This window comes from Ochotona curzoniae, unplaced genomic scaffold (genome assembly GCF_017591425.1).
Source record: "Ochotona curzoniae isolate NIBS_2020 unplaced genomic scaffold, NIBS_Ocur_1.0 scaffold_1852, whole genome shotgun sequence".
Lineage (NCBI taxonomy): Eukaryota > Metazoa > Chordata > Mammalia > Lagomorpha > Ochotonidae > Ochotona > Ochotona curzoniae.
In genome coordinates, this window is record NW_024467087.1 from 40,070,387 (window position 1) to 40,097,507 (window position 27,121).

General features: G+C 37.9%; 1 protein-coding gene across 6 annotated transcripts in view; it reads right to left on the reverse strand.

The window, feature by feature from the left end:
• The window catches only part of DIAPH2 (diaphanous related formin 2), an 830,745-nt gene that overhangs the window by 311,955 nt on the left and 491,669 nt on the right, over positions 1-27,121 (reverse strand). For all 6 annotated transcript variants that reach the window (XM_040999826.1, XM_040999825.1, XM_040999824.1 and 3 more), the window contains one exon: positions 10,070-10,194. In XM_040999826.1, coding sequence (XP_040855760.1) covers positions 10,070-10,194 — 125 coding nt within the window. The remainder of the gene's footprint in view (positions 1-10,069; positions 10,195-27,121) is intronic.

Here is a 27,121-nt window from a genome sequence, read left to right on the forward strand (position 1 = left end):
CACTTAATTTTCTGCAAGTGTTGATCTAGGCTTATTGTATTCCAAGATGAGTAAGAATCAGTATCCCCAGAGTTTACAGCCCAGCGTGCACAACAGACATGTACATAAACAGAGTAGAGGAAACCAGCAAGTGCAATGATCAAAGAAGTAAAGTGTTATGAGAACAAAAGGGACAGGAAAATTAATTGTGATTGTTATGCTTAGGGAAGACTTTCCAGAGAAGATGGTATAAGTGAGCAGCTAACTTTTAACTTCATCTACAATCATTTCAAAAAGACCATTTTTTTTAATCATTTGAGGAACATAGGAGAAGAAACAGTAAGACAGTTTCACAGGGAACAAATGTGGACTTTAAGATTTAGGAGCCTTTCTGAACTTCAAAACAGAATAGCATCAGAACTAGAAATACAAGGCTTAAAATCTGAAAGATCAAAATTGGAATCCTGAACCTCATTAACCATACATATTGCTATATGTTCTGAGCTCCAGAACACATGACTGAGCTCCAGTATGCACAATTTTCTCACACTGAAAATTAAGCTAAGTGAAATGAGTTTATCAAAATTATCTAATTCATAGAATTGTTATGGAAATCAATTGCAGGGAAAAACGTGCAACAAAACACAGACACACACACACACACACACACACACACACACAAGTTGAACATTCCTCTAAGTTGGAATCAAATTAGGCCTACAACTCAAAACTGCTTGAGCACCCACATGATGGCACAGGTAGAAACTCCACATCTGACATCATGTTGGGTGAAAGTCAAAATGCAGGTGTATTGAGCACACTCTCTATACCCTTCGGGTGCCATTTAGAAATGATGACACTTGAGATACTCAAATCCCATAATGGTGTGGCTTCCTTTGAATCCTGGCTTGATTTCTAATTCCCAGCACCTTGCTAACACACACCCTGAGAGGCAGAATGTCTTCAGTCTCATTTGGAGAGTGAAGCAGCAGATAAAAGATCCTTCTCTCCGTCTTTCTGAATGACTTGAACAATAATGATCCTTAGGTTATGCACAGAAGGGATATCAGAAACTAATGAATTTTATGTTTAGACATGGTCTCATCTCCAACACATCCTAAAGATATATGAATGTATGCAAATATATTCCAAAATCCTGAAAACTATGAAATCTAAAACACTTTGAGTCCTAAGCATTTCAGATCAGGGATATGCAAGATATATGTACAACGGGATTTCAGGAAAGTTTGTTGAAAAATGAAATTAAAAATTTTCATGTTGGCACAAAAATTGTTGAATGTCATCATCATCAAACACCCTTTTTAAGCACATTTGCTCAGGTTCCGCTGTCTCATTTTTTAACACACTTCAATACTGGGTTCTGTCCTTGGTCCCCACAGTTCAGTTTTGCCAAGAATCCTGCTGAGTGTTTAGTGTGAAATTATCCATATTTGCTTTCTGATTGAATCGATTATGCTTCACCTTTGTTCCTTATCTTGACCAAATTCCACACCCTCCAACTTTTATATCACTTTCAGCAGTAACCCTATCAAGTCAGTTTAGGCAAATTTCCCTTTATCACTGATGTTTCATCTTCCTAATTTTCTATCCACTGGTTTCCAGCTTGCTCCTTAGCTATAAATCGCTGAAGCCAAGCCCCTCTACATTATCTCAAATACAGACGCTAGGTTTCATCAGGGGCTAGTCCCAGCCTCCTTCCCTTAGCTTTGAACATCATGGCTTGCCTTGCCTTTTGATGCTGAATCAGCTGCTTAGTCAAATGAACTGACTGAATAGTGTTGCACAGCTGAACCTATAAGGTTCTAATCACTTTCTCACAAGGTCATTTGTTTCTTCCAAAGATAACATCCCCCCTCTGATGGAGTTTCTTTTCCAGAAACTCCAGGCCTAGGTACCAACAAAAGTGTAAGAAAAAAAAGTCAAATTGTAAGGAAGACTTTCACCCTAACTCCTGGAGGAGCCCTGGAATTCAGCAACAGCTACCCAAATCCTTGCTCTGTCCTTTGCAATAAACTTATCTTTCCTTAAGTACCCAAAGTCTGTGATTGGCTTCTTATGCATCTTGATAGCAAATCCAGTTTGGGAGCTTCTAGAGAAAGTCCTCCAGTCAGCTTTGGGGTTGTTGCATTTCATCTGTCCTTGTCCTGTGATCTTCCACATACAGCCCAACTGTGGACTTGGTAGTGGGCATGCTTGAGCTAGAGATTCTTCGCACAAGGAGGCAGGTATGGGCTATACAGTAGAGGTAAGCAAGGTAGCAAGGTTTAATGGGGTAGGGAATCTGTCAGAAGAGATGGGCACCTCTTTGGACAGAATCTGACAGAGATGATGTCCAGCCATTCACACAGAGATATACAAGGTTACACAGTTTAAGGAAGAGAACATGCCAGAAAGGCCAGGCGAACATCTCAGGAAAGGACTGAGAGCTCAGAACAATACACTTTACAGACCAGGCTGGCATCTCAGGGAAGAGCTGAGTGCAGAGTCTGTATTCAAACTTGGGCTTACTAGGGAATGGTGTCCTTTTTCTCCCAACCCTCATTGGACAAAATTTTGCTGAAAGGGAAATAGGTAAAATTCCTCCCACAGTTACATTGGGAGGAATGTTATCACACTGAGTAGCCTCCTAGCACCAGTAAGCCTGGGTTCTCTCAGGATCCCTTCCTCTGGAAAACACTGGGACCAGTTTGCAGGGCACAGGCTGGATTCTAGTGTAAAATACTATCCTGCTACCAAGCATATTGCTGAGGCTGCTAGCATATGTTACATTTCTCTCTCACACACAGGCTAATTTGTAACTTCCTACCTAACATACCAAGGATTCTCTTTCCCTTCTGCAATATCTGCCTTCAGTACTCTAACTTTTGTCTGGCTCTGGTTTTATTTCATAATAATTGCTATTATTTCTATTTCATAATTAAATTTTTTTTGTAAATGAATATAACTTCTATTTCAAATCAATGTAGTAAATTGAACTAAACTGAACTAAATCCCCAATACCATTACAGAGAGTATGTATTTCAAATAATTTTCCTTTTAAAAGAAATAAAAATGAACTAAATAAAAGAAGCCACGTTTTGTGACATGTGGTGTCGCAAAAACAATCTTCTTTTCCACACTGGCATTATCTCCTCCATGGACCACATACTCCTGCTTGAAGCGTGTATCCTTACACCTGATCCTAAGAAAAACAATCTTGTTTTGAACTTCCTGCTTATCTTGAGTTTGAGAAAAGTAGGCAACTGAGGATAAGGAGAGAGTTGGAAGTAAACTTACTTCTGCTCTAGTCTGAAGTTCTGAATTTTTCTTTAGCAGCTACAAAATTGCCTGGATTGCTTATAGCCTTCATACCAAAATAAATAAGACCAAACAAACAAAAAAACCAAAAAACTCAAAAATAAACTAAATTAACATTTGTTTACAATGTTTGTTTTGGTTTTGTCAATTATGTATGCCATTTACTTTGCAAAGTATAGACTATCATCCCACTAAAACCTGCTCCTGGCCTATTCTCAGAGGTGGTGAGTGTTACTTTGTAAGAATAAGCTTTTTTTTCCCCATCTATTTAAAAATTATTCTACTAATACTGAATGATGGAATAAAAATGAACATAATGGCAATAAGGTCAGGCCTGAAATTTGTTTTGAATTGTCAGGAAAGCACAGTGTGCTTCCTCAGTAACTTGATTTGTAACCACTTCAAATGACTCTCACTTATACAATGAGGAAATCCCAGGTGTTGATAGTTAGTTGACAGGGTGTTAATGTAATTAACATTCTGTCAGCTCTTCCTGTCAATGTGTTAATGGTGCCCCTGCTGCTCAGTCACTCCCTGTCCTCCAGTTGGGGAAATGATTCAGCCAGCAGTCAATCAAAAAGCTAAGCTGATTTTGGGCGACAGACAGCTCTGCCATTGACAAAAAAATCTCTGTGAGTAAATGTGGTAAGAAATTTGTCAACAGGATATAAGCAGTAAGGTCAACATAGTGGTTAATATGCTTTTGCAGATGATTATAGATGTTAAGCGTGTGCCACAGTACACATTTTTAAGTCCAAGAAGCCCACTGTTAACCACAAGGAGAGAGAGAGGGCAAAGAAGGGATAGAAGAGTGGGAGGAAGGCAGAGGAGCAAAGGGAAGGGCAGAGAGAGGTGAAAAGGAGAGGGTAATAGTAAGAATGGGTAATGGAGAGTGACTCATGGGTAATGGAAAGTGACTCAAGGGTAAGGGAGAGTGACTCATGGATAATGGAGAGTGCGTAATGGGTAATGGACAGTGACCCATGGGTAAGGGAGAGTGACTCAATGGTAAGGGAGAATGACCCATGGGTAAGGGAGAGTGAGTGCTCAGAAAGTGGCTGATCACCAGAGTATCTTGAGCTCAAGGAGATAGTTAGGGTTGTAGAAGCAAAAGGTCTCTGACCATTCCTTGTCTTCGTTTTTCCCTCTAAGGGAAACAGAAAAACTAGAATTGCGCTCTTGGAGCAAGCGATAAACTTAAAAATAATAAAAAAACAAGAAGTCTATTTTGTCCTCCTTTTTGCCACTGAAGCACAACAGGTGTCTTGCTCCCTACCTGTGGCACACCAGGACAGGGGAATCTTGCTGGGACCCCACTCCAAGTTTATGACTACTACATCATACCACTTTGTGTCCAATCATGTTTTTACAACAACGATCCAATTCTTCCACCACACTCATCACAAAAATACATTCTCCCCAAGTGGGGAGGGGGGTCTTCATTTCTGAAGGCTGTTGTTTCACAAAAACTTGGATTAAACAAACATGTTATGCTTTAGCTTTATTAATCTGCCTTTTCATGTAGAATGTCAGCAATCAGTCTTTTAATTGGTAAGAAAAAGATATTACTATCTCTCCCTTATAAAAAGAAAACACCTGGAGCGATTCTGCTGTTTGTTATTCCTAGGGTTATTAAAGCTGTTGTTTGAAATGTGTGTATCCCATCTCCAAGATCCAGTTGAAATTCTGGCCATTCTTGCAATTGTCCTTCCTTTTAATGTGTTTAAGGAAATAATGGAGGACAGCCCAAACACTTGTGCCCTTGGCAACCATGTGGGAAACCTGGATAGAGTTCCTGGCCCCTGGCTTAATCTGGCCCACTGTTGTATTCATCTGGGAGAGTGAAGCAGCAGATCTCTTTCTTTGCTGTCTCCCCTAAACCCCCGTCTTTATCACTCTGCCTTAGAAACAAAAGGAAAGAACAAAATGAATTTAAAAGTAAAGAAAAAGGAAAAGAAAAGAAAAGAAAAAAAAAAACTCTTGCCAGTCATACTCATGGTACTGATGGCCAAGAAGATGGAAGTTGAAATGTTATATATAATGTCAATGTCACATGGAATGTCAAGTAGAAGAGAAAATGGTTGACAATAGCATGGTGTCCATTCCTGGTATTCTCTCTCTCTTTCTCAGGTGTGGGTTACTTTTCAAAGTGCAGGAACCTAATGTTATTCTTAATGTCACCTCACCAATATTTGTAATGAATGACAAACATGGATATATATTACATAATTCCTGGTATCTTAAAGATAAAAAAGATGACTTGTTAGATATGAATAAATTATGCACAAAGATCAACAGTGTTGTGGCACACAGTTTTATAAGTTGTTTCAGTTTCTTATTAAAATGGTGGCTCCCTACAATGACACAGAGACAACTGTGATCAATTTTATCAGAAGAAATAGAAAATATCCCCTGTTAGATAAATAGGAACTTCCAAAATTATATTTATTTTCATCCTATTTGAAAGGCAGTGGGTAGGAGGGAGGGAGAAAGAGACAGAGGCATCGATCTTCCAATTATTAGTGCATTCCCCAAATGTCCACATCAGCCAGGGCTGGGCACAGCCCAAGTCATGAGCCAGTGAACAAGTCTGATACTCCAATGTGGATGACAGAGACGCAAGGATGTGAGCCATCACCTGCTGCTCTCTACAGTGTGTGTTAGCAGGAAGCTGGATTGGAAGCAAAGTAGCCAGTACTTGAAATACACAGATTTATGGCACATGAGAATCCCAACTGGCAAATTAACCACTGTGTCCAACACATGCCTTGACTTTCTTTCCTGTTAAAACTCAGGGTAACAGCATTTGTTTCTCTACATAGTAATTTGAATTTCTGAACAACATGTGTTAACATGCGTGGTGTTAGTAAATGCTGTGATTTGTAAGAGAGTTTCTCTCTGTTTTATAATCTTATATTTTTTAGGATTTTGTATATATTTGAAAATCAGAGTTATAGAGAGAGACAATGGAAGAGAATCTTCTATACAATGGTTCACTCACTAAATGGCCACAATGGCCAGGGCCTATCCAGGCCAAAGCCATGAGACAGGAACTTCTTCCTGGTCTCTACATGGGTAGGGACCCAAGGACTTGCATCATTTTTTGATGTTTTCCCAATCACATTAGCAAGGAGCTGGATAGGAAGTAGAGTAGCTGGAACTTCAACTGGCAACCACAGGAGATTCTACTTTTGCAAGTGGAGGCTTAGCTCATATACCACAATGCCTGCTCCTTTATAATCGCATAAAACTGAGTCTGCTTGTTTTGTTTGTTCTGTTGATTGAGTGTGCAATTCTAATCCCAACATGTGACCCTTGTTGGCTTAATCTGTTCCTGATGTAGTAACAAATACCTTAGCGGGGGTAACTTAGAAATAACAAAGATTTTTCACAGTTCTAGGGGCTAAGAAGCCCAAGACCAAGGTACCAAAGATTCTCCTCTGGGGATTACGTTTCAGCAGATGTAAACATTTAAGCATTGGGCACACTGAGTAGCTGAGTCTGACAGAAACCCAGGAAAACAGCAACAACAACAATGTCTCTCTAATCTTCTCCAAACCCCCTCTCTCCTAGAGTCTATCATAAAAACTAGGATCTCATTTCCACTTCACCCCTGAGGCAGACCATTAAAGCTAGGAGGATCATTCGCTGCCCTTCTTTCTCCTCCTCTGTCATGTGTCAAAAATCTTGCTGTATACTTACAGAGAGCAAATGTCACATAGGGAAGCCAAGAGGAATCTGAACAAACAGATCTTTCTAAGTGGCCATAAATTTTGTTACAACTAGATCACAATCTCGTCTTTCGGTCATACTCTAGACAACTGTCCATAAAAACAGTTTGTCCACTTCTTTGGTCTTCATACATGAAGACTCCACATCATATAAAACTTGTATTAAAGAAAAGTGCATTCCTTTCCTTTGCTTTGTCTTTGGTTATAGGAATGTAAGCTATGAACATTAAAATGAGTGAGAAAAGAAAGCTCTCCTCTCTTATTATTTTTTTCTGAGTCAGAAAAATCACTAGTTCTGGAGAGAAAGGGGGAAATAGAAGTGATTAGTTTCCTTCTAAAGGCACTGACTTTGATCAGCTGGAAATAGCCTAGGTCATTTCATTTACGATAGAGATTTTCTTCTCCCTCTTATTTTTTGGTCAATATTTTTTGACATTTACTTTAAAAGATGTGGGTCATTTCTGCTAAAATAAACTATACTTTTATATAACCATGCTCTACCAAAAAGATTCCACATTACTCAAGATTTTGAGACTTTCATGGAAAAAATTTAACAATAAGAACAGCCTATCACTATCGGACAATACCCATTTTGAGGGGGTCAGTGAATGCAGATTCTTGGACTGGATGATTGCAACTGTGACTAAATACCCATTAACTGAGTGTGTGTACTATATTAAATCATTGTGATGGGCAAGCTTGGGGACATCCAGATAGATAGCATGCAACTTCCAAAGTGTTAACAGTTTAAGGTCAATTTTTGCATCACATGCCACTATATTTTCATGGCTTGGCAATGACTAGCATATTGAAAGTTCTCAATCAATATTATAAGCAACCATGAACACAGGTTGCAGCTTAACACAGCACAACTTGGGAACTGGGTGTTGCTCTGCTGTAACCATTATATTGATACCATTTTAGAAATTCAAAGACACAGAATTGCTATTCAGTTTTCAAACTCAGATTCCTCAAACATAGATGCTGTTCAAACAGGCAATGTTACTTTCAAGAGAATTTACTCCTATAGTTTTGCCCATTGTGATTAAGATTTAAAGGGCCAGTGAACTGAAGCAAAACAATTTATTTGTAGGGGACAGAAATTCTAGAAAGATTATCTAGAATAATTCCATACTAAAAATTGACTCATTGCTCTAATTTTAAAATAGGATGAAGTATCTCACAACAGTATTTTCTCATTTGAATAGTTAGAAGGTAGAAAAATATTAACTAGGCAATGCAATTGATATGAAATACATATATATATATGATGGCTATGCATTTTCTTTCTTTCTAGAAGTTTAAAGCTCTCAACAAATATAGCAGAAATCCTCCTAAGCAGAATAATTTGAGCAACAATTTATCATTGTAGTAGATTAATTCGTACTTGTTGACCAACTCAGCTCAGTATTTTAACATATTCTCTAAAATAAATTAGTACACTATTATTTTTAAAATATAATATGCAAAGCTACAACTCTATACATTTTAATATAGTTTCCAATCCACTTGCAGACAAACAGTCATACTTTAGTGCCACTTAAATGAAGAATAACCATTCATCTGTAACTTACAGATACAGAAGGCTCTGAATTTTCGTTTTAAAGAGCTTAATTACCTGAACTAAAGAGAAATAAAATGAGGTGTCCAGGCCAAGTTCATGAGAGTTTGAAATTACTTTTCTTTTTCTAAATTAGCAACAAAGACTCAATGTTGCAAGCTGTTGTGTGGCCATCAGCCAAGTGGAGAAGAAAATGTTCAAGAGAAAGGACAAGAGCCAAAATTGAAAGGAAAAACAAAAAGGCAGTGTTTCTACCCACAAGACAATATAATATATGTGACACAAAAACCTAATCAGCAGTAAAAGACAGGCTTCATTTTAAGTATTCCAATGTGGCCAGTTATACTGTAACCCGAAGTTATCATTGATGATTTTCTGCCTCCAATCACTGCCAAAATTTGCTTGCAATATTTGTATTTATGAAAGTACTCAGCATCATTAAGGGGCAAACAAAGCATAGTATCATTTCATGAACATATACACTGAGAGTGAATTTTCTTTATATAAATCTAAATCATCATCCTCAAGTGATTCAAGTTCAATACCATAACTTCCACGTTGGGTAGGAAAGGAAGAAAAAGGCAATAGGTTTAACCTTGAAACAAGGTGACTGTCATACATTTCTTGAAGGAATTTACTTATTATCAGATAAAGAATTTATACTATTCACTGCCTCAAGAGGTATAAAATGGTGAATCAATCTGCAGTTCAAGATATTTATATAAACCCAGAGGACGAGGATATGACTTTAACTTTTGAAAACCAAAATAGGAAAAAAAAAGCTCTAATGTAATCTTTAGATACCAGATTTAACATTGAACAATTCTAGTTAAATAGATTTTATCAAGTTTTCCTTTAAGTATATTTCTATAATTTATATATTAAATAAAAAGTAAGAGTTTGAAAATGTTTGCTTAGCAAGAGATATTTATATATGTATATATTATATGTTTACATATATATACAAATTTATTTAGATATATCATCTACAGACCTTGCATACATCCAGGCTTTCATTTATCTTTCAGAATCCTTTTATTGGACTGATATTATTTATCTGCACAGCATCCCTGACTATGTACCAGTGTCCTTGGTAAAATGCACGCATTTATAATGAGAAACAATCTGCTGATCACCTTTAAACATCTGGTTACATAAGAAGATATTTTTAAAAAGTTACATTTTAGATCTAATCAATCTCCTTTGACTTACCTTGCATATCTTGTGGATTTTCCATAAAATTCTTCTTTGATAAATGGCATTTTTTTTCTGACCTAATGGCTCCCTTGCCTATTAAATGTAGTCTAAAACATCATGAAATATAATTTGTACAACTAAAATAAAACCACCACAAATTCATCTAGATGGTGCTACAGACAAAAACCATAACTAACCAGAGAAATTAGTAAATAGCTAGTTAGGTAGACAGCAGACTCACAGACCCACAAATAAATGAAATGCTTGAATAAATAAAGGATATCGTCATCTTTTCCACAAACTTATCATGTAGATTTTCTGCTTGGGGGAATTTCTTGATGTCACGTTCCAGATGAACAATTTGTTGTTCCATTGCTGCAAGGTTGCTCTTGAGAATTTGAGCCGAAACTGAAACAACACAAAACAAAACAATGTGCAAAGAATTTAGCATATTTTAGCAGGTACTTTACAAAACAACTAAAAAAAATAGTATCCGTTAAAATATATGCTTAGTGTGTAGAAGAGTTCTGTGAAGTCAATTCACACTTCTCTGAATTACTGCTCATAAAAATTCTAGGCACCATGAAATAAATGGAAATGTGTAATATACCATACCAAGTCATTATGCTTAATATAGGAACGTCACCATTTTGCTCAGCCATTAGTTAAAATTAATCCAATTCTACTTAAAATTATTAGTGGAATTCTTCATATTTCATCCTTTAAAATTTGATTTGAAGATGAAAATGAAACTAAGGTTCAAAGAGATCTTAGCAGTGCATATTCCTAGCTCTATAAATGATTTATGCTTATATTGCACAAGAGGATCAAATATTGTTCTTTTGTTGAATACCCAGATTTTTGTAAGCCAACATATATGGGAAAAAGTTGCCACATTTAAAAGTATATTCCATACCCACAGAGCTATAGGTAAGCTAACTGTTGATATAGAAAGAAAATTTAGAGCAAACCCCAAGGAACACATATGCACATACACAACCACAAATGCTTTACCAGGCCTTCAGACACTATCATTAGTTGCATTAATTACCCCTAACACTCGCTGCACTTTTCTTTTCCATTCATTGACAACTAATAATTTTAAGTATTGTATTCAAACTAAAGGCATACTTAGCAGATTTCTCATGATGTCTTCTTTTCAGAGGTGCTTTTTTCTAAAGACTTACAACTATTTTATAGATTCTCTATTACTACACAACTGCCAATTATGTATGAATACACTTCCATCAGTATCAACAGAATTTGGCAGGATTCTAGTTTAATAGACAAGGCAAGTACTGCATTTTGATAGGTAGCCTGTGAGACGGTAAGATTAATTTCTAAATCCAGGCCTTGGAAATACTGTTTTTTTTTTAATTAAAGACCATGAAATATAAAAGTATTACAATAGCTTTTTTAAAGTATATTTTGTCCCATTCAGAGACATGTCAGCATTACAATGAAAAATTCAAAAGACTGAAAAAATGAACCCCTTGGCAAATTTCAGCCACACTGTTTTGATACAAATTCATCACACTGACATGCACACTTTTCTAACTCACGCAGGACAAATCATCTTAAATATACATGGGAATATAAGAGCCTAAAAATCAAACAGCAACACTAAAGACTAATTTTTTCCCTTATTAATCTGTCAGTTTAAGTAGCTCTACCCAGTTTAGTTTAAATCTGACAAGCTTGAAAATTATTTTTGTTGGAGAAATCTGTGAGTTTTGCCTTGCTAACAATTTACTGATAGTGCAAGGATTCATTACTTGCTGTATTTAAAGGATGAAATTGAAGTGAATAAAATTCTGACATTCCCACTGATTTTAAGGTAGGCATGTGTGTGTGTGTGTGTATGTGTGTGTTTAGGTATGTGTACATATATGCTTGCACTGTAATTAATTATTCGAAAGATTTTATTTTTCTACGTACTTGGTTGCAAACTTGAAGAAATGAAATTGAGCACCTGCTTGTATCATTTAGGTTACATGAAATGTGCTGGATTTTAGGACACATTATCCCCAATATGGAGCATTACAATTTAAAGCTGAAAGAACTGGAGAATTGATATGTATCGGCAGGACTTTGGGATCTTCCCTGAAAGCAGGTCATAAGAACCTCATGTAAAAGTTTCTCACGATTCCTAGAGGCAATGAACATGTTGGTGCCCCAAGAAAAATGAACAAAGAAAGGAATCTGGAAGAACAGGTCTGCTAAATGTCCCTCAGCCTATTATATGTTGCTCATACTATTTCTAATCCCTATGATATTTTTCTGACACTCTGTATTGTGCATCAAATATACCAGAAAAAAAAAAAACACTTAAATCGAACGGTTTCTTTGAGTCTTAATTTCCTTATGAAAGCTCCATGTCAATTAAAACTTAATAATATTTTTTTTCTCTCACCGATCCTAGCCAATGAATCTGAAATAGGTAGAAGAAAATAATTTTTCTCCCACTCAGTTTAGAAGACCTAGAGTTTCACTCTAAGCAAGCCATTAAAGCCAGAAAAGGCACTTGCAAGCATCTCTTTTGCCTTCTCTCTTGAAGACTATCATTGTAGAAGAGTCCTACTCCACATCTGGGAGAAAGCAGTGCTACATACAGAGGCCAAAAAGACTGAACACATTAGGCCTTCTTGGATTTCCTGTCTCCATTTATCTCCATTAGATGATATTTTGTTCCATCACATTTTCTAAACATCTGTCCGTACTTCATTAAGCTAAGCATAAGAATAGACAGTTGTCTGTGGTTCTTTGGGTATAAATGTCTAAAGACTTGTGTGTCACATAAAACTTTGCCTTATCTGTCATGATTTTCTGTCATCAAGCTGCCTTGTGTTGGTCATTGTTATCCATATGACTGCTGACAACAGGTACCATCCCTTTCTGCACCTATACCTAATGGTAAAAACAAACAAACAAAAACTTATCAAGTTGTTAGCTTCTCCCTCAGTACTTGAAACTTGTTTATTATAGGAATATACACTTTTAAGAAGTGTGGTTTACAGTTAAATTGATATCCACTTCTGGTAATCAGAGTGCAAATAGTGTTCAGAAACAATCACAGAGGGCAAAAGTTAACATACCATTTACTACATGAGTATAAGAAAGAAGCATGAAGTTGAAATCTGTCTCAAATATACTTAGGAGGGAAGGCTGTAGGAGATGCTTAGGCATATGAGAAAGTGAGAGAAGAGCCTAGGAAAAACAGCATTTTTCTTAAAAATACATTCCTTTATCCTATTCTTCTTTTTTTTGTTTTAAGATTTATTTATTTTTTTTTTATTGGAAAGGCGGATATACAGAGAGGAGAGACAGAGAGGAAGATATTCTGCCCGATGATTCACTTCCCAAGTGAGCGCAACGGCCAATGCTATGCCAATCCGAAGCCAGGAGCCTCTTCCGGGTCTCCCACGTGGATGCAGGGTCCCAAAGCTTTGGGCCGTCCTCAACTGCTTTCCCAGGCCATAGGCAGGGAGCTGGAAGGGAAGCGGGGCTGCCGGGATAGAACTGGTGCCCATATGGGATCCCGGGGTGCAAAGCGAGGACCTTAACCATTGCGCCACCGTGCCGGGCCCTATCCTATTCTTCTAAAGGGTTATTAGTATTATCCATGACCAAATGATAATAAAATCTTAAAAATATAGGAATCCAGGAATTTAAGCCGGCATGTAAATGTATGCCTATAACAAGCAAGCTGTACCCTTCTATGAAATGTTTTCCTTGACATTGGAGGAATTTTGTTAACTTTGAGATAAAATTGACACTAAAGCATACTTGAATTGGCCTATCAGATTTCAAAAACTCTAATTACAGTGTCATGTTCCAAATACCTGGAAAAAAAAGACTTGAGATACAGCTTACTTGTAATGCTTGTGGGTGAATAAGAGTGGGGTATAATCCCAGAGAAATAGGCATCAGGAGAAGGGAAAAGAGCAAATGCAAGGTAAGCCTCGGAATTTGCAACAGCTTTAAAAAAGATACAGTTGGTTGCTTCAAGTCTCAGCTTGGCTCTTGCCGCACTGACTTCATGGACGTGTGAATGTGCAGTTGTGCAGGGCCTTGCACCTTAGTACTTTGCTGTTGTTTTGACATTTAAAATTTTTTCAGTGAGGCTCCATATTTGCATTCTTTCCATGGCTCCAGAAATTACTTAGTTGGTTCTGGTTTCTAGCTAAAATAAATGTAACTTGGAAGATTAGGCTAGAGAAACTGAGTGATTAATTCACCTGTTGGCTACTGCACATTTCCTTTTTTGTTCACAAACCAAAAAAAAACCTATTTCAATGGGTGTCGTTTCAGAGTAAATTGTGCTTGGGGATAGGAGGAAGCAAAGGAGGGGTACCCATCAATCTAGGGTGCTGCAGAACTGGGACTGTAATAGAATATCCCCTAAATCCTAAGTGTCACATACCATTTAAAATTTTATTTATTTGAAAGGCACATCATCAGAGAAACAAAGAGAGAGAGAGAGAGAGAGAGAGAGAGAGAGAGAATCTTCCATCTGTTGCTTCATTTCTCATATGATTGCAATAACTAAACCTGGGTCAGGCTGAAGACAGGAGCCAAGAACTGATCCAGATCTTTCACATGGGTTGTCAAGCATGTGGGCCATCTTCTGTTGCCTTTCCAGCAGCAAGAGCAGAAAGTTGAGGAAGTACAACAACTAGGACTAAAAGTGCTACTCTGATATGGGATACCAGTTAAGTAGCAACTTACCCAGCTATACCACCAGACACGTTACCTTTTTTCATTTTTGAATTAATGTCATTAATTTTTTTGCTTGCAACCAAAATGAGTCTACTTAAACTGTTTCCCATCAGCCATAATCTTGTCTTGTGGCAATCCTAATCAAGTCTACACTCAATTGTAAAGACAAGATATCAGTCATACTTTTGTCATCTACTCTGGCTATAGATACCATGTTCTTTCAATCAGTTTTCCTGTGGCTTAACAGTTGGATAGTTCATCTAGCACATCTAGCTCATGAGAACCAGGATAAGTGTAGGAGGGGATGAGCTAGGTCTCTGCCTCTACTGAACCATGTGTGAGCTGTATCTGGGTGTGAACCAGGCTTGGTTGGACTATAATACTCAACAGTAAAAATCAGAATGGGTGAGGGACAGTCAGGAAAGTCTACTGTTCCTGCTAGGACAGGAAGTGAACTAATAGGGCTGTCCAAGGAACCCACTGGTGGGCGCAAGATCTGGCACTGGGAGAGGTTTTGATGGAGAAGCCTAGAAACTACTCTGTTTGGACACAATCCCTGTAGGTGAGCACAAGAACCATGATGGGGAGCAGCCCAGACCAGGTCAAGTGATGGTATGCACCAACATACATTTGGTTCAGGTTGGGGGAGAATCAGGCAGGGCCAGTTCACATCACCTGGTGGTGAATCTAAGCTTCAGAATGGAGCGTGGGTCAGGCCGGGTCGGGCCACAACACAAGTCAGTTCAGATGAGGGCCAGGACTGGAGGACAGCTGGGCTGGGCTAGGCTAAAGCCCCCACCAGCATGAGCTGAAATTGGGCATGGGCTGGGCCTGGCCAAACTACAGTACCCACTGAAAAATGCCGAGGTAAGGCAGCCCATGCCAGACTGGGCCACAGTACTCAACCAGAACATGAGGGACCCGGGGGTGGTGGGAAGAGGTAAACTAGATAATGGGGCAGTGTGGGAATCCCTTGCTGGATGCCACTCCCACTGGTGAGTGTGAGAGCTGGGATAGGGGCAGAACAGGCCAAGCTGGGCTACAATACCTGTTGCCCTTTTGTGAGTTGGATCAGGGGAAAGCCAGGCTGGTTGACTGACTGTTCCTACTAGTGCATAAATAAGCCAGAGTGGATGTGGGTTAGTTGGGCTTTGCCACAGCATCACATGACAGATGCTGGCACGCGGGGCAAATCTTGTCAAGTTAAACTGCATAACCACCTGGAGAGTGGGGGATCCAGGAGTGGCCCAGTAGGGAAACAGTGGGCACCTCCTTGGGTTGTCAATCTGACTGGTGAACATGAGAACCAGGACTGGGACAGGCATGGCCAGACAGAGAGTGTCAACCCAATGGCAAGTTTGTGTGCTGGATAGTGGGGCTGGTTGGGTTGAACTAGGCTTCAATACCCATTGACATGTATGAGAGTTGAATGAGATGTGGAATAGACTAGACTGGTCTGCTGTACATTCGCAAGCATGGGAACCAGGGGAGGGGGCGGGCTTTGCAGGGGTTATTGGGATCGCTCCAATTAGATGGGTGTTCCCACTGGTTTGCATGAGGGCCAAGTGTGAGTTGGGCAGGATTGAGCTGGGCTCTAACATCCATTGCTTTTGTAGAAGACAGGGCTGGAGACAGTCCTGCCCCAGTAATTACAACCACCAGCATGTATAATAGCTGATTGGGGCAACAGACTGCCGGACCCTGTATTGGCCAACACACACACAAGAATCTGGTCTGGGATCACCTAGGATGAAGTTTCTTTGGGGATCCCTCCAACTGAACTGCTGAACTCAGAACCCCAATTATGGAGAGAATTGCAGGTTCCAAAGTCTGACTTAGGAGTGCATGTGTCAGAGCTGGGTCTCTTCAGTGGCTCAGATGGAGCAACAGACAGCATATCCAGTTGCACATGGAGGATATGGAAGTACACCGGAGTTTGCAGAAGACACCTCATGCCATAAGAGGACGGAGGACAGAACAAATTGATCAACTGCCCCAGCTAAGTGTTGGCAATGAATATCAGGATAAATGGAGACTCTAAGGTGTGCTATGTCAATCAGTGGATTCTGGAGAGATTTCATCGTGCTTGGAGTGGCAAGATTGGAAGTAATTCAGAATTGTTGAACCCTCTTGAGTGGAACCATCAGAGCTTGCCCCATACCAGAGACCCTGGGATGGAGTCAGTTGACTATCCTTAGTCCCATATTATGGAGGTGGTTGGGGGGCTGGGCATGGCTTCTCCCCTTATCTCTTCTCTTCCCCCAGATACAGGAAGGAAAAAAAGAAAATGTGGAAATAATTGTCTCACCCACCTTCCTGTAGCTCTTGACCCTTTAAACCCTAATCAACTATGTAAAAATTATCAAAATAAAAATAAATATCTTAACAAAATAAAAAATTTATAATAAACTTATGGAAAGTAGAAAAAAGCTTTGGCCATTAAGTTCTTAATGAAGAAAGAACATTTACTAATGCTTAGCATGTACTGGAAATTATTTAAAGTAAGTTTATGTGTTTACTCATCTATTTCCTAATACATTTCATGAAGCATATATTATTCTTAATAGATGACAAGAGGAAATGGACCTCTTCTCAGGAAATTGTAAATGAAAAGCACTGTCTCTAGAAGTTGGAAGGTCAGCATCTTCAAATAAAGTTTGGATTCCTTATCAGTTATTGTCACAAGACCATGTTAGCTACAAATAAAGGGTCTTCAAAAATTCATGGAAAATGTATATTATAAAAAACTATGGATTTCAATTTTCTTCTGGCTTCAAAATAAATATTTTTTAAAAGATAAAGTTTCTTAATTCACTTGAAAATTAGAATTACATAGAGAGAAGGAGACACAGACTTATTTTCCACCTTCTGTTTCACTTTCCAAATGGCTGGATCTGGGCTGATCTGAAGCCCAGAGCTTCCTCAGCATCCCCCAGGTGGGTACCGGGGCCCAAGTACTTGGAATGTCCTCCACTGTTTTCACAGACACAGGAAGTGAAGCAGGTAGGACTCAACTAGTGCCTATAGAGGAGGATAGTGTCACAGGTAAGACTTAACCTAGTATACCACAGATTTGGCACCAGGTAAACTTATCTTTTCATTATTTTCCACTAGTTTTGCAGTACCGTGGTATGTAGTTGTAGCAGAACAGGGTGCAACATTAATGGTACTGAAAGTCATACAGGTCTAGGTTCTTACTTTAGCCACACCAATCATTAGTTGTATTATCATAAGCCAATGATTTCGCTTCTCTGAGTCCTTGTTTCCCAGGTTGCAATATCAAGACACTAATACCTTCATTAAATAGCAGTAATCCAAGTTAGATGATTTGGCAAGTATAAAGTATCCATATTACTGTCATTAATAAGTAATTTATAAATAATTATTTCTTATTTCATCTTGTTCTCTCTTATCTCTTATCTTTTAATATACAAAGTCACAGTGGATAAACATCAACACGAATTAAACAATTTAGATGTAATTTAAGCAAGGAAGAAAATAAACAAAAACAGATATTCCCTACCAGCTACCTTTATTGTGCCCTATTTTATATTACTCTTCTTTCTAACCAATATAGCAAAGTTTAGGTTGTGTTTTCTGTTGGTAGATTTTACAAAGTGCATCAAATTTTAGGTCGGGGAACAGTAACAATTACACCAATAACAAGGCAACTTCTTGGGGATATTAGCAAGTTTTTAAAGTAAAGGATATCTTAAATGATATTTCTATAAAATGAAACTTACATAATGTTCTGTATATTTCTAGGACCATTTAAGATTAGTTATTTTGGCTTTCCCGATGAAAGGTGTTTGAAAAGAGTTAACATTTATCCATCTGATTACTTGCTTTGAATAAATTCACTTCAATCTTGAGTTGGGAGTTAATTAATGTTGTGATTATTTATTTAACTAGGTCTTAACCTACCTTACTACTAATATTCTCAGGGATAGAATGAAAAGAAGAGAAGGAAGCAGGGAGCAAGAGAGAAATATCTATAGGTAGAAAGGAGGAGAAAGAAGAGGGAGAGAAAAAAATATATATAGTATATTTTGCTAGAGACAGCAGGCAGATGAAGGTACTTGGAACTCCAAGAATATTTAAGTATCAGGGCGTGTTAGAACACTTGTCTTTTGCAAAGCCTCAGCCTTAGGAGATATTTTTGTGCCTGTCATTATATTAGTTCACTAATATAAATTACGGAATCTTTAATGATGGTGCAAACACTTTGAATCTCAGTAAATTCCCACTGCAGGCATTTTCAATGACTGATTATTCAGTCTGGTAGCACTTTAATTTTTTTTCTCTCATTTCATTTTTTACATCTGCTATTGAATTACTGAATTTGAATTATAACACTAAAAATTAAATTATAGCTTTGGGGTTCTTTATTATAGCTTTCTTCCTTGTACTCCATAAATAACCTTTTAAGCTCAATATACTCTCTTGAGTTACATGTAGGGGAAACATTCTCTACCAATCTTATTTATCTACTTGCTTCAAGCAAATATATGATATGGTTTGGTTTTCATTGAAAACATTTTAAATGACAGACTGTCTACTTAGTACTTTTAAGAAAATAAAGTATGAGATTAATAAGAGGGAGACTTTGGAAAGATTTTTCATTATATTCTTCAACTCTACAGTATATAAGAGCGGATAATTCAAGAAGCAGAAAAGAGATCATACTATTTTGGTGACATCCTTTAGATCATATTCTGAATGTGTAAATTTATCTAAATATCAAAGATTTTCCAGAAGCATGTGGGTTTTTGAATTAAATATTAATTTTAATCAGAGAGAAAGTAACAGTTACATTTGTGCTCTTAGAAAGACCAAGTAAAAATTTACTCTTGCAAGTACATATGTGAATAGACCTAAACACAGGCATAGCATACTGTAATATTCTTTAACTACATGTGCTTAGTAGAAGAATGATTATCAGCTGAGCTGCACACCACTAAAGTGACTCACCCAGAAATCGTGTTAAAAAAAAAAAGAAATATTACAAGTACCCTGGGACACTGTTTTAGTCTTTGTTAACTGTATTTATAAATTAATAGTTTCATTTATATGAATATTATACATGGAAATGAAGCAGATGTGTTAATTTCAGAGCAGTAGCAAAGGCTCATCATTGTGGGCTTCTTTAAAGAAAACATTTTCTTTAAAGAAAATAAAGGGTATATGGCACCCATGTAAGAAGTTCCTTATATGAAAAAAAGTTAGAAAAAGAGTAATTATTCATGGAAAAAATATTAAAAATTCAACCTTAAACAAAACTAAATAAATTTTAGAATTGTTTTTACATTGCATTAACACTATGTGGTAATGATAAGTGTTCAAAAGTACCATTACTTGCCCATGACTGCCATGCCTAGAACTAATGCTGAGAATAGAGGAATTTCAATAAGAAAACATGAAAACTGCATTATATGGATGGACTGCATAAACTTCACTGAGCACATTGCTGTATCTGAGATTATACCTTTGTACAAACTCTCAGAATGCTGGACTTTCTACTATTCTCTGTGGGGAGCGGAGTGCTAAAGCCACTCCTGGGATTGGGAAGGGTGGTTGCAAGATGGTGGCTGGCCCAGGGCCAGGAGGCGGAGCCGGTCTTGCCAGCAGGTAAACAGGAAGTCACAGGGATAAGCTAATGTCCCCGCTGTGATTACTAGCCTCCAAGTGGACCCACAGGGAGAAGTGATTGTTGGAGAACGATATAGACAGACAACGGATGGACAGAACAGACGGACGAACGAACAACTAAGACAGACAGACACAGACACCAACGGAGAAAGACGGGACGAGAAGAAGGACAGGTGGGAAAAGGGTGGTGGAGAGAGGGCTGGAAAAGCTAAGGTGTACGGGGAGGAGAAGCAGAAGGAACGGGATACAAAAGTGGTATAGAAGCAGTAAGAGCAGTACGGAGAGACGGGGACAAGAACGGAGAAATGCAGCAGAAAGTATGGGAAGAAATATGGGAAGAAGGGTGGCAGAAAGAGGGCTGGAGAAGCAGGGAGGAAAGCTTAGAACAATGGGGACAGGAGCAGCGGAGATAAGGATTTAAACCAGTCTTGGCAGTGAGGGGTCCGGTTGCGGTTCCGGCTTTTCCCAGACCCTAGAGAGTGTGAGTGAGTCATCTTTTTAGTGTTGCTGCTGGGCAGCAACAATTCTCTATACCAAAAATATCAGGATGTACTTAAAAAGCAGAATGATGGACTTGTGGCTGTTATTAAGGGACTAAATAAATAATATAGGGGGAAACAGTGGGAAGGGGTGGCGTAAGTTGGAAGGTGAAATCCCTAAGCCTAAGGACCTGTAACATGAAAAACAAAGAATTAAGGAAAAAAAAAGATGCAAACAGAAACAAAATTTCAACCTGAAAACCTCAATCTGAATGTATTAAAAGCAAAAAAAAAAAAAAAAACAAAAAAAAAAAACAAAGCTGTAGCCTCAACACAAGAGGAAATGAAAAACAATCTATTAACTGGGTGGTATGGCTGATGGACAGCTGGAATAGAGGAGGAGAGAAAGTGTGAAAGCCTCTAAATAGTGATTTGCTGTAAAAAGTTCTTGTAGCCTGACCACTTAACCGACAGTGGTGGACAGCTGCCCGTGAAGAACTGTATGCCTTTCACTGCTGTCTCTTCTGCAACTCTTAATCAGCCTTCCGCAAATACTACATATGAATTTTTTTTTAAGATTTATTTTTATTATTATTTTTTAAAGATTTATTTTTATTATTTTTTTATTGGAAAGGCGGATACACAGAGAGTAGAGACAGAGAGGAAGATCTTCCGCCCAAGTGAGCGAAACGGCTGGAGCTGAGCCAATCCGAAGCCAGTAGCCTCTTCCGGGTCTCCCACGTGGGTGCAGGGTCCCAAAGCTTTGGGCCGTCCTAGACTGCTTTTCCCGGGCCACAGGCAGGGAGCTGGATGGGAAGTGGAGCTGCTGGGATTAGAAGCAGTGCCCATATGGGATCCCGGGCTTGCAAGGCGAGAACCTTAACCACTTGCGCCACCGCGCCGGGCCCTACATATGAATTTTACAATGAAAGGCAAACAAAGTCAAACAAACCAAAGCAAAATAAAACAAACCAACTGAAGTTTCCTACTCTTGCTGAAAGTCCATCCTTAGCTCCAGGCCAGGTCTGAGAAGTATATATGCAGGTAGAAGGTTTTATAAAGCAGGATAAGGTCTTACTGCAATCGCTTGTTCTCATTAGGAAAAGCATTTTAAGGCTCATTTACTTTCTTCGCAACCAAAAAATACACACCCATCCACACTTCAAGTAGTAATGGCTCAAGTCCAATCGAGTTGAGATTCGGCTATATTGAATTTTCCTCCTATGGAGATTTCCATTAAATCACTGACATGGTATTTTTCTCAATTAAAATAGAACAAAACAAGAGCAAAAAATAAACGTGTCAAAATCTTCTAATCGTAATCAATGCTTTATGACACCCCGATACTACCTTCACTTCTCAAATGTTTGTAATGCATTCTCCTTTCACCTTGGATTTAGAGTGCTAATAATAAAGGTGAACATTTTCAGAGAGGGTTAACAACAAATGAACTTACAGCAAATTTACAGAATTACTGAAAATAGGGCCTATGGAAATGTAGACCGAGACTAGAAAGAACAAGTACTTGGCTTGTCTTTCTGTTTCCTTCCCAGGTATACTAGTAGGAAACGGGACCAGAAGCAGGGCAACCAGCAATCAAACTGGCACTCAGACACAGGATGCTGGCATTGAAATCAATGCTAGTTACATCTACTTGCTTCATAAGTACGTTTTCACAGCTGCCTTTAATCAAGTCATCATTTAGTGGTTACTTTAGCATACTTGTCGCATATTATATCCAAAATAAGGTTAGAAAACACCATATAAACTGATCACATCTTTTGAACACTTTCACCATTTAAAAATGTAAATTTATTTGTTTTTATTGGAAAAGCAGATTTATAGAGAGAGGAGAGACACACAGCGATCTTCCGTCTGCTAGTTCATTTCCCAAATGGTTACCAGGGCTGGAACTAAGCCATTGTGAGGCAAGCAGCTAGCAACTGCCTTTGGGTCTCCTTTGTGGGTTCAGGGGCCCAACGACTGGGGCCATCCTCTGCTGTTTTCCTAGGCCATAAGCAGGGAGCTAGATTGGAAGTAGAACCGCAAGGACTAAAACTGATGCACATAGTGGATGTCGGCACCACAGGCTATGGCTTAGCTTCCTATGCTACAGTGCAGGCCTCAAACAGGTACTTTATCTCACAAGAATTAAACACAGTTTGATTTAGTTAAGAGTCATAAAGCTAGAATTCAAGATCAAATGAACAATTGGATTGGACATTGTGTCACAGTTGGTTAAGCTGCGACTTGACATGCCCACACCCCATATTTGGGTGTCAGGATTTGCCTGCACTTTGATTTCAGCTTCCTGTTAGTACATCATGTATAGGTCTAAGTAGCTGGGTCCTTGCCTCACACAATGGCAAAGGCAGATGAGACTCCTGGCCCTTGGCTTTGGTGTGGCCCAGCCTTAACTCTTCTGGGAACTTGGGGATAGAAATTTAAAAAAAAAAAAAGTAGACATAAGATACCATGTCCTATTTCTTGGTCTATGTCACTCTGTCTTTCAAAACTTAAATATATGTTTAAAAGATAACCAATCAAAAAAGAATGCTAGTTATCTTAGGTATCATTCTGGTGATCATGGCCAAATTTTTCATAAGCTCTTCTTCCAAATACATCAGGGAAATTAAAAAGCCTATACACATGACTTAGCACAGCTACTCCTGTATTTGGGAGCTTATCCAGAACAATTTTAGTGCAAGAAGGTATGTACAAGTACAATAAATATGTTAATTTTCAACCAAACTGAATACTATTTTTCATGACATCAGTGATGTTATGCTGAGGTCATAATACTAGAACACTTAAGATCCATTTCACATTACTGCTGTCTGGATTAGCAATTATTCTGCTGGATAACAATGTTACAGGTCAGACAGAAGATGCTTGAGAGGGTATATTAAGCCTGTGGTTGTACTATCCTTATTTCACTAACTGATTCTGGGTGCTAATAGGATTGTTATATTCACAGAAATAACAGCTTGGTAAACTAAACAATAAGAAAAATCTAACTGTAATGATTTTCTGTGTTGCTTACAACTATATCAATCACTAAATAAAGTAGGGCTTGATTAGTTACATGAGTATTTTCATTGGATAAATTTATCTTAAATATTTTTCTGTCACAACCTAACAACAATAATAATTAGTAATAATAAGAGACGCAAGGAGGGCATTTGGGCAAGCTGGAAGGGAACTGCTTATGATTCAAACTTTTTAAATGAGGGTCTCAATTTGAGTCCTGCATTTGCTTCTGTTCTAGCTTCCTGCTAATGCCTTTGGGTAGAAACAGGTGATAGCATGCATGCTTGGGACCCTGCCAGCCAAGTGGTTGACACAGACGACAAATCTGGCTCTTGGCTTCAGTCTGGCCTAGCCCTGGCTACTGTGGACATAGGGAATGTGAACCAGCCTTCTTTCCTTAGCTTAAAGTTTCCTTGTCCTGCTTTTAGGATTGAAAATCAGTCTGTTAATAAAATTACCTTACTAAAATGAGGGAGTGCGGCAATAAGCCCTATAGAACTCCTGAATACAACATGCATGAGGTCATGTTTATCTACTTTAGATTGCATTTTGGTAATTGGTCTTTCTTGAGACAATCTCTGCCCCACTGCCCAGGAACCTCAGGCCTTAAGCAAAACGTAACTTCTATCTACACAGAATCCCTAGACTACCTAGAATCCATCTTGCCATCTCAAATAATCAAATGAGTGTCACAAGCACTTTCAGCCAACTAGGGGGCTGGACATTAGCTGAATATACATCTCTTAGCGCCAAATTCAATCTATAAGGACCTTTGAGCCTAACACTTTGAGGATCTTTCAAAGTATGTGATAACTGCCTGGCTCCTTCCTCTAAGATCTACAGTAAATATCTCCCTTTTTGTACCAGCCTACTAGTAATATGTTCCTTGCTGAATATTAAGCAATTATATACAGATTTGAGGCCCCTATAACAACGAGCTTGGGTGCTTGTTGGAGTTTTTCCATTTCCATTCAACCAGTTATTATGGCTGGTTTTCTCAAGAGAAGCATACTTTTAAAGCAGAGTGAGGCTTAAAAAATAATCTTCCTATTCTCACCTTATAATACCATACTTTCATATAAGAAATGGCTGTCACATTTTGCTTAAACCAAGTCTCCATGTCTCTCATTTATCCAGTTACCAAACAGGTGAGTTTTTTTTTTTTTTTTAAACGTATAGACTGTGTTGTTAAGCTTAGGGTATGTTTACATGAACTTTCATACAATGCCAACAAAAAAAAGCGACATGTTTTTTCTAGAAAAGAATTAACAAGAGACTACAAAGTACTTTTAATATTTAGCAAAACAATGCTAGTTGTTGTAAACTGTCTTCAACAAAGTGCCTAAATGAAAAAAATGTGAGCTTTCACCAAATAAATTAAAATGACCTTATTTGTAGTGTCAGTAAAGGACATCAGTTAGATGACAAACCATAAGAGAATGATTAAATCATAGCTTTGGTATAATACTATATTTGTATAAATACAAATTATTCAAAAATTATGAAAACTTTTGAATACTAGAGAAACATTTCTGCTTCCATGTTAAGTGAAAAAAAAAACCCACAACATGTTGAAGGGTTCTTTTTCATAGAAAGGTCTTAACTGTGTATAACGTTTTGAAAAGAAATTTAACTTTGAACAGTACCACAGTATCACTAGGTCACCTGCTCATTCTACATATTAAAGTGATAGTTTGGATAATGTTCGGAATTAGGGTTAGTGACTAGTCAGCAAAGAAGGGAATGAACCTACCTAAACCTATGTACTTTGAAATAACACCGATACAAAACCGTTGGATATTCATTAGGTTCTAAATAAAGGAACTATCTTAGAGGCTCAAAGATTGTTTTAAATTGGTCTTCTTTTTAAGATTTAAATACATATCTGGACTGTGTTATTCAGAACTTTTATTGTATTAAAATGTGTTTCTACAAAATTCTTCCACTCTACAGATATTTTGATGAAGTTTAAATAGCAACTAGTTTCAAACATGGCACAAAGAAAGACTGTTGATGCTTTCAGTCATCTACATAGGTGGTAAGATGTTAGTCAAAACAAAGATTTATCAAAAGTCCAATTTTCCAAGTGCTCTGATAAAAAATATATACAATCTCTCTCTCTCTCTCTCACACACACACACAACACCACAACACACAAACTCTAGTGGAAGGTCCTTACAAATTTTTAACTGCCTGGTAATTATTCATAAAACATGGGAAAGAAAATTAAAAGTGATCATTTACATAAGTATTGTGAGATAATGTCTTGCATACAGCAGGTTTCCAAACAGATATATGCAATAGAATATTTGATTAATTCAAGTCAGTGTTTGACAAACTATTGCCCAAGTACAAAATTTAGTTGGCTATGTGTTTTAGCATGGCCTGTGAGGGAACGTTTTGATATTTTGAAAGTGTTTATAAAAATGAAAGGAGTATATTATCTTTGTGATACACTAGATTTGCCTAATTTTGAAATTTTAGTGCCCATATATATAGGATGCTATTAGAACACAGCAGGTTTGATTACTTGCACCACAAGGGCAGAGATGAATCTTTGCAACAGGGGCTTAGAGTAGTCTACAGTACTATCTATTTCAAGTGTGGATCTTTGGAAGAAAAAAAAAAGGATTGGCTGACCCATCCTGTAGTTTCATAAAACACATTCTTGACAACATTACCAATTTCTGAGTCCAGATTTTTCATGACAACATAGTAATAGGAATCCAGAGTGGATTGCTCAGGAACATACAATCTGGCACTGGCTTTCTGTTTCCTCTAAACCTCCAATGCATCTGTGTCTCTGCAAAGAGTTCACATTTCTGAGGGTAAAATGCACACTGAGGATTCCATCATTTTGAATGGGTACACAGGTTTATGCTGTTGAATTCATCAAGAGAACGATAATTTAACGGAATTTCAGAAAAGCGTTTTCTATGGCTGGAACAATGCTTTCAGAGTGCTTTAAATTACTCTGGCCAAAATGTATTTTAGGCCCTAAAACTGAGTAAATAAAATGAAAAAGCAACAGATACATGTGCAAATCAAAGCCAGGCTTGCATAGCCACTAGCCAAAGTGCAAAATACAACCACCACAATGTAACACCAAGTTTAGTCTCAATGGTCACTCAAACTGACAAAATCAAAGCCAAGGAAATTTGAAAGCAAGTTACTGAATGCGGCGTCAATTTCAATGGAGAAATGATCAACACTGATCTCCTATTTTCCACTAAGTGAATATTTATTTATGTGGTTCCCTACTGGATTTGTATTTACACATACAAATTGTTTTTTCCTTAGTGGACGTTTTTGTATTGTTTGTTGAGTTGGTGCAGGGTTACATTTAGAAGAAAATAAGAGAAATCTGCTGAAGAGAGTATGATTAGCATAAGGTGAAAATCAGATTTTAGCAGAGCAATATTTATTATTTCTCTCAGGATGCAGACTGACAAAAATTG